The sequence below is a fragment of the Ahaetulla prasina genome, chromosome 1, assembly GCF_028640845.1.
Source record: "Ahaetulla prasina isolate Xishuangbanna chromosome 1, ASM2864084v1, whole genome shotgun sequence".
NCBI lineage: Eukaryota > Metazoa > Chordata > Lepidosauria > Squamata > Colubridae > Ahaetulla > Ahaetulla prasina.
Genome location: NC_080539.1, coordinates 85,737,517 through 85,750,443, shown reverse-complemented (window position 1 = coordinate 85,750,443; position 12,927 = coordinate 85,737,517). Strand labels below are relative to the sequence as shown.

The 12,927-nt window shown below is 44.1% G+C and overlaps 1 protein-coding gene across 11 annotated transcripts in view; it reads right to left on the bottom strand.

Moving 5' to 3' along the window:
- The window catches only part of TRIM67 (tripartite motif containing 67), a 33,024-nt gene extending 30,551 nt beyond the window's left edge, over window positions 1–2,473 (bottom strand). For 8 of the 11 annotated variants that reach the window (XM_058163813.1, XM_058163815.1, XM_058163814.1 and 5 more), the window contains exons 1-2: window positions 2,346–2,473; window positions 1,532–2,231 (exon numbers count right to left, since the gene is read on the bottom strand). In XM_058163813.1, the coding sequence (XP_058019796.1) occupies window positions 1,532–2,231; window positions 2,346–2,473 (828 nt within the window). Of the gene's footprint in view, window positions 1–1,531 lie in introns of all 11 variants that reach the window. The other 3 variants (XM_058163811.1, XM_058163810.1, XM_058163812.1) reach the window with 2 other exon arrangements.
- Between the last annotated feature and the right edge of the window lie 10,454 nt (window positions 2,474–12,927).

Below are 12,927 nucleotides of genomic sequence, written 5' to 3'. Positions count from 1 at the left end.
CACTTAAAAATTTGGCAAAAGAGGAAATAAAATGGGCCAAAATTCACTTAGCAACTGTCTTGCTTAGCAAAAGAAATTTGGGGTTCAGTTGTGGTCATCTGTCAAAGGCAACCTATACAGGGAGCAGGTGGCTCTTTCTACAAAGATTCACTAATGACCAATCTGTTTCACTGTAAAAGATTCTGACCTACATATGACAGTGGATTATTTGAAAAGCCTTGTTCTGGCATACAAATATGGGAGCCCACTTACAGTACGTATTAAGAATTTTGAGGAAGAACCTATTCCTTGGTCCTGCTATCATCAGAGAGGTGTATTTGGAAGGCACTTGAGAATGCACCTCTCCCATTGTTGCTCCAAACTTTGAAGCTACCTGCTAAGAAAGGCCAGATTGCTTTCCACATTTTTGTGTCTGTGAGCTGGCAAATCCATTTTTATTCAGATGGGAAATTGTCCGCTACAGTCAGTTTTAATTGGCCGCTGTTTGTTTCTTTTTACTGAGGTGTACTTCCTTTTTTGTTTATTGTTTAAGCTTTATTTCTGTATGCATTTTGCATTATGCATTTTGGATGCAAAATCATGGTTGTTTGAGTCGACGGATTGTTTTAAACAAAATGTTTAAAAATCTCTGGGGTGATTGGCTGCAAATGTCTTTCTCACAAAGCTTTGTTCAAATCCCAAAGAATCCCCGATATTCACAGTGACCTGAATCTTTGGCTCACAAGGGACACCTTGAACGATTCTTATGCCAGAAATTGGTGGCTCTGAAGCTGCTATGAAAACTTCACTTGGGAGAAAAGCCAAACCATCCCCCTTTGTGACAGATGGCACAGGAGATAAATGGGGGTTGTTGAGGCAAGTGGGAAGGTATATTGTTAGTCTCATTTTGCCATTAATACTGAAGTAATCTTCAAAACTGATTAACTCACTCCTTTAAAAGGTAAATAAGACCTGTTGCTAAGAGAAGCACAATAGAGATTGTAAAGAACATGCATTTATTAAATAAAAAAACAGGAGTGTTTAAAAATGCCCATTTGAAGTCAGACAATTTATCCCTGATTATACCTTATGTATGAATACCCTGATAAAGAGAGTTGTTTAAAATCATTCTCATCTTAATAAAAAGGCAGCATTTTTTTAAAAAAATGAGAAGTACCAGTGCTAAATTCGGCCTGGCAGTTGCACATAATACAACAGTGACCCCGATTTCAATCTTCTGTGAATTATATCGGATATAAACTCTGCACTTCCTCGGACATTTGTCTTTTCTTCCACTGCTCAGCATTGTGACTCTTCTCTGCAATAAGAATGCCCAGGAAAGTTTTAGGGGGGGAATTATTCACCCTTGGGAAGTAGCCCAGAGTGACTCAAGACAGTGAGATGTATGGCATATACATTTCATAAATAAACAATTAATAAACTACCTTTATAAGAGGGGCACCCCTGTCCTCATTTAGCAGGTGCTGGGATAACATGCAGAAGCCTCTGTTGGTACACAGAGTAGGGCAGGCGGCTGGTGGGCAAGGCTTACCTTGTGTTGTTTCCACATGGCTCCCAGGGCTTTCACATCATGCTTGGAGTGCTTTCCTTCTTCCAGACATTGATAACAGACGGGGGTCCGGCAGGTCACACAGTACATGCTGTAGTTCTCCAGCTCATGATCCGCGCAGGTTGGGGACTTGCGGGCAAGGCCCAGGACTTTAGTTCCTCCGCCGCACGCCCCGCCCGCGCCGCTAGGGGCGCTCTGCTGCTGGCTGGGGGGAGGTACCAAGCGGTGCTTGGCGAAAGGCCCGCGGGACGGGTGACATTTGACCTGGCAAGCCGAGCAGTAGAGCACCTCGCACTGTTCGCACAGCACCACGGCCGCCTCCGGAGGGCTGCGGTCGCACAGTTGGCATTTGGCCGTAGCCGAAGCGGCGGCCCGGCTCTGCTGGTAGCGGTGCACGATGGCCTCCAAGAGGCGGTTGCGCTGGAAGCCGCGCAGGCCGCGAGGATCCAGGGAAGCGCTGCGATGGCATTGCGGGCAGGTGAGCGAGGAGCTGGTTCCGCTCCCGCGGGGCCCGGCCAAAGCCGCCGCGGCCGACAATCCCGGAGGCGGAGGTACCAAGGGCAAAACTCGCACCCCGTTAGGCGATTTGAGGCTCGGGGTGTAGGAGCCGTAGCCGCTGTCCGTCTCGCTGTGCAAGCTCACCTTGTCGGCGTGGTCTCCGCCACCGCCGCCGACGGTCCCGCTGCTTCCGCCGGCGCCGCACTCGTAGTCCAAAGAAGCCGGGCCGCTTGTAGCTCCAGCGCTTGGCATTGCCGCTGCCGCAGGGCCCCGAGGGTGCAGCATGGCGGGCAGATGCTGCTCGGACTCCGGCGTTTGCACAGCGATGGTGCGGGCGCAGGGCAGGCACACATTGTGCGAGCAGGGCAAGATGATGGGCTCCCGGAAGAGAGAACCGCAGACGGGGCATTTCAGCTCTTCTTCCATAGCTGCGGCTGCTTTGTGTCCAGACGGCGGAGTAGGGAGGATGGAAGCGATCAACACGAAGGCGGCAAGCTACCGGTCAGGCTTCTCGCTGCTCTTGCCGCCACCTTTTCGACCCATATTCCACCGCGCAGCCCTTCTCTGCTTTCAATGGCGCATGTATCGTCGAGGCAGGGGCGGCGGGCCGGGGAACCTCTGCGGTCCGCTGCAGGGCCAGCGCGTGCCCATAGAGGAGCTCAGGCATTTGCTTGGGGCGGCACGATGGGTGGGGGCGGCACAGCAGGTGAAAGCGGGTTGCAGGCGAGTGGCCAAAAAAAAAGAAAAAAAAACCCTCTCAGCACTCGCCTATTAGGGCGACCATTAGATGGCAGCAAAAAGGTAGGTAGAAAGCTGCATTTCTTTGCTGTCCTCTAAAGGTTGCCCAGATTTTTACAGCCCGGATCTGGTTGTCATCGATCTCCCCCACCCACACCCCGCCTTTCCTCAAGAACGCTTCCAGCTATTGCTGCAATCGCTGCTGTTTCTGTCCCCAGTGTATCTTATGGGACGCAAGGCCTAGGCACCGGAATAGGAATAGGGTCGCTTTCCATTGTTGTGGGGCCCATCTGAGAGGTTTGCCGTGGGGCCCAGAGAAAGCTCTACTTACGCCCCTAAGTCTAGTCTTCTCCCTGGAAAGATGTCGGAAAGGAATCCGGTTTCAGCACCGAGGCGGCGTTGGACAGCTCCTCGCGGTGCAGAGAGTGTCGGGTTCAGCACCGCGGCACGTATGGACAGCGATTTCGGCGGTTGAGCAAAGAGGGAGGCGGAAGGATGGTTCCTTTAGGTTGAGTTCAACAGCGCCAATGGCCGGATCAGCTTGCTTGGCGTTGCAGCTACCGCGCTCCAAGCAAGAAGGAAGGGCGGGAGAGACCGGTGGGGGGGGGGGTTTCCTTAGTCTCCGCAGCTGCTGCCGCAGCGGGACTGACCTTGCTCGATGGCGGCGGCCAAAGACATGGAAGACGAGTCGGCTATTGTTTATTGCAAAGGAATTTCCTTGCCCTTGGTGAATACCGTTCGTGTAATAATCCACTTGCTTGAATTTCTATTGCATAGAGTAAAAAAAAAAATAAGGGGGGGGAAAATATCGTAAAGGGGGCGGGAGTAGGATTTTTTTTTCCTCCAGCAAATAGATGAGCACTTGCGTGTGACAGTGAAGGGAGAACAAGTTTTATTTAAAGGGAGATGTCTTTATATCTTATGTTTATGGCTTAAAAACCCATTACTTATAGGCCAGATTGAGGATGGGAAGGGCAGGGGAAATTCTTCATTTGTATTAGTTTTATTATGCCCAGAGGGGGAAAAATATGCTCTAAATGAATAAATTGGAAAGGCTAGAATGTGATCCCAACATAATTGTTGTTTTGGTTTTTCCAGCTCTCCTGTTAAACTGAAGCACCAATTCAGACCACAAAATCAAGCACTTTAGTTAAAAGAATGAAAGAGAAATGTGGCTTTTTCATTATTATAGGTGGCACAAAGGCTGAACGGTGATTGGATGATGGCACTTCACACACACACAATTATACATAATGTAGGAAATAGAAATGAAGCACATCACTGGCAACCAAATCCAGCTTTGTTTCAAGAATAAATCAGAGTTGACAGCTGAATGTGTGTGAGTTGGAAATAATTATTACCAGAAATCTCTCACAGTGATAAATCCCATCTGTTTTTCCTTTCCTCTACATATGTCTTAGAAAATGGGGGGGAAAGCTGTTAGGGCTTTCTTTCTAATGCAGATAAAAAAGTCCTTTTTTCAACTTTAGAAAGAATTTAGAGGTACTGCAACCCAGTTGTTAATGGCATGGAAAATAAATTAGATATACTACCTCAAACTTTTATCAGTAAAAGATGGTGTAGTGTTTCTTGTTTTAAATGTGCATGTACAGTATTAAAAACGAAGAAGAAACAGTATATAATCAAAATGAACTATATACTGCTGTGGTAAATATAAAATATTGCTTTTATTTTGCATTTGTTCTTCTGCCCTCCAGATATAATCAGATAATATTCTATGTATGAAGCAACACTTGTTTAATTGATTACTAATACCCTTGTTTCCCCAAAAATAAGTCTTATTTTCTTTTGGCCCCCAAAATAAGCACTAGGGCTTATTTTTGGGCAACACAATTTTAGGGTGATCAGCCCAGCTGGGTACCCCACCCCCCAGCGCGTGCGCAAGAGCTGGTAAGTACATGTGAGCTGACAATGTCTGGCAGTAGCTGCAGCCTGCCTGTCCCTTGGCGCACACTTGGGGCTGCGCAGAGCAAAAGGCATGGAGCGGAAAGCAGGCGATCCTAACATGTGGAGCAGAATGTAGGCGATCCCGACATGCTGTGTGGGCTGCAGGTAGGCCAAAAGATGCGAAGATGAGCCTCCCACGGCCACCCACAACTCTGGCCCACCGCAGTCTGTGCAGTGCATACAGATCATCTGCTTCCCCCCCACCATCTCTGCTTCCACCTGCTGCTCGCACAAGTACTCAACTCACCTGTGCTACACAGGATGTGGCTGCTGCCAGACACAGTCAGCCCCCATGCACTCACCATCTCCTATGCTGTCCATGCCCACACACCCTTCCCTATGGCTTATTTTGGGGGTAGGGCTTATATTAGCCACACACATAAAGCTAGGGCTTATTTTCAGGATAGGTCTTATTTTTGGGGAAACACTGTATATTTCATACCAGCCTTTAAGACCAAAGACTTGAATGGTAAGACTCAAAGTAAACACTTTTCTTCATCCCAGAAACGAATTGATTTCAACCTGGAATTGTAATAATTTATAGTTAAATTACACTGTATGATCTTTTCAGAACTTGGTCTTCATTTTCCTCTTTTTCTTGCATACTACTTTGAGCACCGGAATGAAAAAGAAATGGAGCATTCTCCAACTCCTAAAAATTTTATGAATGTGTCCAAAATTAATTATGCACATACTGCAGTTTCCATCCTCACTATATTAATTCTGCATCACTTCAGTGCTGCAAAGGGTTATGCTCAGAAGAGAATTCAGAAATTTCTAAAACCATAAAGTGGTTTGATTCAATATCCATGGGTTCCCTGATCAAGGTTTTCTTCCAAGTATGACATTAGTCCAGGGGGTGAAATTCACTTACCTTCCCTACCGGTTTGCAAATGTGCATGCATCATTGGCACATTCGCAAAGCCTATACATGCGCAAAGCCTTCTGCGCATGCGCAGAGGCTGAAAATTGTCGCAAAAAGGGACGTCATGACATCCGCGCAGGTGGGTGGAGCCTTCCGCAGCCACCGCTATCAGTTCGCCCGAGCTGGATAGAACCGGCTGAATTTCATCCCTGCATTAATCAGTGATTCATCCTAAGAAAAAAAAAACCAGTTTCTCTACTGTACAATCAACAAGACTTCCAACATATAAAAATAAACGGGATTCCTGCTAAAATTTGAGAAAAATCAGCCTATCACCCCTTTAAAAACACAATTGTGTTTCATTGGCATCCCTGGAGAAGAGCAAAGAGCTTCATGACATGCTTTGGGATGCACGCAAAAAAAAGTGGGAATATTTTTTTCATCATGTTTATTTTTCTGTTCGTTTACTTCATCACACTTGTCTGATATTACAATCACAAGACACTTGATGGCTAAAAATACGGTAAGTATAAGTTTAAGATACAATTAAGTATAAAAAACTTAAAATAGATAAAGCCCAAATAAAACATACAGAATCAAGTCTCCCAAACCCTGGAAATTACTAACTTTTAGATTTTTTTTCTATCAGAAGATTATTCAAGAAGGTTTCATCACCAAGCAACAAAAACAAACTAAAACAAAAATAAAACTAGGACTTCCAGGCCACAAAATAATGGAGAAATAGATGCTTCTTTTGGCATGAGGGTCGGACTGATTCTAGTGGAGATAAGAGGTCCTGAACATAATCAGACACAAAGTCATATTTCTCTACATGTTGTGTTCTTAATATAGTATCTGTAGGTAATATTGTTAACATGGAATAAAAAAACCCAACAAATCTGCTTTCGGGGGGGGGGAATGACATTCCAAATAATAAAATGTAGATATTTTCACATTTTGTCTCATCTTGCAATAAATCCAGGGATACCTCAAAGTATGTATTCATATTTTAATGACAGTAAAAACATAGCTTGCGACATAATCCATACAATCCATACCAATGCTCTCATGCTGTCAGAATTTTTAATCTATATTTTATATCTATGTTATTTATTGAGGCACTTTCCAGATGTCCAAAAGATCAGTGTTATACATTCAAGCCATTGTAAAGCAACTTAACACAATGCAGTTTCCTGAATATTTTAAGTTGCTTGTTTAATTCTCAAGGATATCTGTTCTAGATGAATTCCAGACACTATCTGTCACTTAGCAAAATGAGTTGCAGTGGGAATATTGTGAAAGTGGAAATGAAAGTCTCCCCTAATTACACCAAGCTATGAAGCAGGACACTATGAGTTCAACTCCTGCCTTAGCCGTGGAAGCCATCTGGGTGACCTTGGGCCAGTCACTCTCTCTTCAGCCCAACTCACCTCACAAGGGTTGCTGTTGTGGGTGAAATACCGTGTTTCCCTGAAAATAAGACCCTGTCTTAAAAAATTTTGAACCCTGAAATAAGTGCTTGGCCTTATTGCCCATGTGCTCAAAAGCCCGATTGGCCTTATTATCAGAAGATGTCTTCCATGTTTCCCTGAAAATAAGACAGGGTCTTATTTTCTTTTGAACCCTGAAATAAGAACTTGGCCTTATTATCGGGGGGTCTTATTATTTCAGAGGTGCAGGAGGCCCCGGGTGGCCTGCGCAGTCACATCCGGGAGTCTGGCAGAGAGAGGCTTCCTTTGCGCACCACCATCAGGCCCTTCCCCTCCCACGGTGTGTGTGTGTAGAACGCGAGCGGCCTGAAAGCACCAAGCCACGCGAATGCCTGTCCCCATCCTACGCTTGCACGCCTCCCAGGCCTCACCATGTCGATGTGGATGAAGCTGGTGAGCACCAGGTCCTTGAGCTTGTAGCCCAATGCCACCAGCGCCCACCATGCAGCCAAAAGCAGCAGCAGAAGTCTTTCTTTTTCTCCCCGAAACTTTACCTCTGCAGCTTCCAAACCCCAACCAGGACAGTGGCCGCTCTGGGAGTGTGCTTCCCACTCTATGGTGACAGTGGCTGAGGCCTCCCCTTCCCCACAGCTCCTCTCCGCTCCAATCACCTGAACACTGACTGACCGGAGCGCCCGCCAGCGAGCCCAGGAAGCCCCTCCACCTCAGGAATCACCAGACTGGATGGCGATCAGGCCAGAATCTTCCTGGGGAAGGGAGCCTCACGGAACACTTGCCCACCCTCCCTTCCTCCCGCAAGTCAAGTTTACTCTTTCCAGGTGCCCGGCAGTGAGACACTGGGCAGCCATGCCTAGGGCAGCCCTGACAGACACAGCTTGGCCAGCCTAGCCATGACTAATGCTCCTTGCCCATGGCTGAGCTTGGCCACAGGGGACCGCTGGGCCTTCACATGCAGTAGCGGCAGCAGCAGCAACATCTACAGTGCCTCAGCCATCCCCAGCAAGACCCGCACCCAGCTACGGGATGCGCCAGTCCTCCACAACTGCCCATCATGCATAGAGGCCTCTCTGCTGCCGGTGGCCGCCCCAGGGTGGTGATGCTGGTGCTGTGGCTGCTGTGGCGGGCGCTCGGTAGGAGTTTGCAAAGATGTGGCTCAGTGGTGAGATTCAAATAATTTAACAACTGGTTCTCTGACCTAATGATTTCTTCCAACAACCAGTTCAGCAAACTGCTTAGAAAGTTAACAACTGGTTCTTCCGAAGTGGTGCGAACTGGCTGAATCCCACCACTGATATGGCTGCCTTGGGAGGGTTGGGAGTGTAGGGATCTTTGTGTGTGTGAGAGAGAGGGGGGGGCTTATTTTCGAGGGAGGGCGTATATTTAGGCCCACCCCAAAAATCAGGCTTGGCCTTATTTTCGGGACATATCCTATTTTCAGGGAAACATGGTATTTGGGGGGGGAAAGGGTAGGAGGAAGGAGTATTATATATGTTCACCACCTTGTTTATGTATCCCAACCTTTATATAATAAAGGTTATAATTTATAAATTATAAAAATAAAATAAAGAATCTAAATCAAATAAATTCATAATTCTTATTCTATGTAGACGTGAAGGGTTACTGTTGAACTAGAACAGACATTAGCAACGCCGGGAAAGGTCTTTTGGCCTAAAGCAAAGTTGCTTGCAGTTGGTCAGGAGAACCTTTATGATCACTGGAAGAACCTCAAAGTCTTAAGCAATATTATGCTAGAACAGAAAACAGAAAACAGTACAGACTAAAATCCCTTCCTTCCTTCTACCTACACCAACATAGCAAAAAGTGTGCATGCAACTCAATCAACCAGATAAAAATAGTAGTTTTCCTGGGCAACTAGTGATGGAGAAAATGAGGTTCCATGCTCTGGAACCATTAATAAGTGTCCAGGTCACTGGGTAATTAAAGTTTTAAGGTGTGCTGAAATATAAGGTGATGCTCAGTAAGCAGACCAATTAATTGACCGAAACTTTAATCTCTACATTTTACAGATGAAATAAGAAAAAGCTGAATGGAAAACTCTAAAGCCAAAAAATTCAAACCCTGAGAAAAGATTAAATGCAAGGAATGAGTTCCAGATTGGAGGAAGCAAGCTAAAGTTTTTTTTGTGGGGGAGGGTTTCTGCCCCCTCCCCCGGGGTTCAAGGCCAGAAAGCAGCAAGGACTGAAAGAGTTGGCTTCTTAAACTGGAATGCAACTCTCTGCTCCCAAACCCTTAAAGAACTGGAACTTCTAAGGTAAAGATGTGTGGACTTCAACTCCCAGAATTCCCTAGCCAGCCACGCTGGCTGAGGAAATCTGGGAGTTGAAGTCCACACATCTTCAAGCTGCCAAGGTTGAGAAAAAACTATTTAAGATAGAAGTTTCAGGAGTGTTTTTCTTCTCAGTGCTGCTCGGCTATATAGTTTTACCTCTTCCTTTGTCTTGTCTTTTGTTTTTGTTTGCAGATTAATGATTACATACTGCTTTTGTATCTAGATCTAAAGCTCCTATAACTTGATACAATTATTGTATTTCCCAATTATTGTTTTTCTTGTTGTTATTCAAAAATTTTCTATATTAGATCACTGTTGATTTCATATTGGCATCAGGCATTCCAAAACTGTTTAGAAATTAGAACTGGTATCCAAGGTTAAAAAGGGAAAACTGAAGTGATTCATTTGAAACTTTAATCCTGCGGAAGGAGGATCTTTGGTTCTGCCCCAAACGGTTTTCTCCCCATTCAATAATGGATGGTGGCAATTTAAATACCTGCCCCAGGTGTTCTCCAAAAGGGAACAGCTACACATTGCAGAATTCAAGCAAAGTTATTTATTTATTTATTTGTCACACAGTATATATAAGCATAAGCATGTAATAACTATACAATATATAAGCATATATATAAGTATGAGTATGTAATAACTATATTAATTGGATATAACGAAAGGAAACAATAGGACAGGAACGGTAGGCACGCTTGTGTTCTTATGCATGCCCCTTACAGACCTCTTAGGAATGGGGTGAGATCAATAATAGACAGTTTTTTTTAGAGTTAGTGAAAGTGTACAGATGGGAACTTACTGTTGTTGCTGTTGTTGTTGTTGTTAGTTGCGAAGTTGTGTCCGACCCATCGCAACCCCATGGACAATGTTCCTGTAGACCTTCCTGTTCTCTACCATCCTCTGGAGTCCACTCACGCCTACTGCTTCAGTGATTCCATCCAGCCACCTCATTCTCTGTTGTCCCCTTCTTCTTTTGCCCTCAATCTTTCCCAGCATTAGGCTCTTCTCCAGCGAGTCCTTCCTTTTCATTAGGTGGCCAAAGTATTTCAGTTTCATCTTCAGGATCTGGCCTTCTAAAGAGCAGTTAAGGTTGATCTCCTCTAGAACTGACTTGTTTGTTCGCCTTGCAGTCCAAGGGACTCGCAGGAGGCTTCTCCAGCACCAGAGTTCAAAGGTCTCAATCTTTTGGCCCTCAGTTTTTCTTATGGTCCAACTTTCACAACCATACATTGCAACTGGGAATATTTATTATAATATAATATAATATAATATAATATAATATAATATAATATAATATAATATAATATAATATAATATAATATAATATAATATAATATAATATAATATAATATAATATAATATAATATAATATAATATAATATAACATAACATAACATAACATAACATAACATAACATAACATAACATAACATAACATAACATAACATAACATAACATAACATAATAATATTACATTACATTACATTACATTATATTATTCTTCCAATATGACAGGCTTATATTACACATTTTAGATGCTCAGTTAAAATGCCTATAATTCCTTTGTATAACACCTGTTATTGTTTTATCTATGTTATATTTGCACATAGATATAACATAGATTTAACATTCAAATATTTAAATCTATAAATGTTTTAGGTGATTTCTCAGAAAAAATATATGTTTCATTTAACAATAGGGTTTTTTCCAAAAGCACAATCCACTATTTCCACATAATAGCTCATCATGCTCTTGAATGCCCTGATTTGCAAATGAGGATTTTAAAAAAAGTTTAATTTCTTAGCTTTCTCCTGTTCTTCTCTTTCTACCTAGATCATATGGCATACAGATAACCCTCAATTTACAACCATCTGTTCAGAGGCCATTCAAAGTTATGACAGAACTGAAAAAAGAAAATTACGATTGGTCCTCACACTTATGACCCTCGCGTCATCCCCGTGGTCGTGCAATCATGATTCAGAGGCTTGCCAACCAGCATGCATTTATGACAGCTGCAGTTTCCCAGGGTCACGTGAACATCATCTGCAACTTTCCCAGCTGGCTACGGAGAAGCAAAGTCAACGAAGGATGCCAGATTCACTTAATAACTGGGTGATTCGCTTAATGACTGCAGCAAAAAAAGGTTCTAAAATCAGATACAGTCATGAGATGATTCATTTAATGCTGCATCACTTAGTGAGGGACATTCCAGTCCTAATTGTGATCCTAAGTCAAGGACTATCTGTACCTTATAAAACTTAGAGTGTAAGTGACATGGACTTTTGCCAAACTAAGGAGCACAATATTAAAAAGAACCATGTTTATTTCAATGATCATTGGGTGCCAATGACATGAACAACAGAAAGACAAAGATTTTTAGAGAAATTGAGGGTTACGAGGCAGGAAATCCTGGGGATATGACTGCCTGGCTAGTTTGGGAAGCTAGGCAGGTCCTTGTCACCATGAAAGACACAATACCTGTAGTTCAGAGTTGAACTGTGGGGTCCTTCCTTGGTGCTTTCTGAGCTTGATGGTTTTCTGGCAGACGTTTCATTACCAAACTAGGTAACATCATCAACGCACTGATGATGTTACCTAGTTTGTTAATGAAACGTCTGCCAGAAAATCACCAAGCTCAGAAAGTACCAAGGACCCCACACTTTTCAGCATATCTGGGGTGAGTCTTATTGTTAGGGCTTTTCATGAGGGCAGCACAGGGGTGAAATCCAGCAGGTTCTGACAGGTTCTGGAGAAACGGTAGCGGAAATTTTGAGTAGTTCAGAGAACTGGCAAATACCACCTCTGGCTGGGCCCAGAGTGGGGTGGGAATGGAGATTTTGCTATATCCTTCCTCCAGGAGTGGGGAGGGAATGGAGATTTTGCAGTATCCTTCCCCTGCCACGCCCACCAAGCCACACCCACAGAACCAGTAGGGAAAAAATTTGAATTTAACCAGGTCTGGGGCAGCAGTCCTGAGGAAATCCATTGTGGAAGAGATGGAATGTTGAGGTCATCAACATCTGACAGAGGATGGATGGTTGGGATTTCTCTATGTTGCCATTGCCTTAATAAGGCTATCCTTGGGCTAAATTGGGAGCTGGTGAAAAAAACTCAATTCTTTGCTTTAGAGCAGGGGTCTCCAACCTTGGCAACTTTAAGACTTGTGGACTTCAACTCCTAGAATTCCTCAGCCAGCTTTGCTGGCTGAGGAATTCTGGGAGTTGAAGTCCACAAGTCTTAAAGTTGCCAAGGTTGGAGACCCCTGCTTTAGAGGGGATTGCAGGAGAGGGGCTTTGTCTGAAGCAGGGAGGGTCAATTTGGGTCTGATGGGATTAGATAAAGAGAGGAACTGGGTTTAAGCCTGGTCATAGTTAAAAGAGCGGAGAAGGAGAGGTGCAGTCTCCATTTTCTGTTTTAGGTTTACTATTTTCCCAACACTGTATATAAATTGTCAAATAATTAAAAAGAATGCTTTAGTCTAGAACTTTGCTTTGGAAAACCATTCTTTTCTATCTTTGAAACTCTGATCTGATCTCTTGCTTAGAGACTTTTTTTTCTTC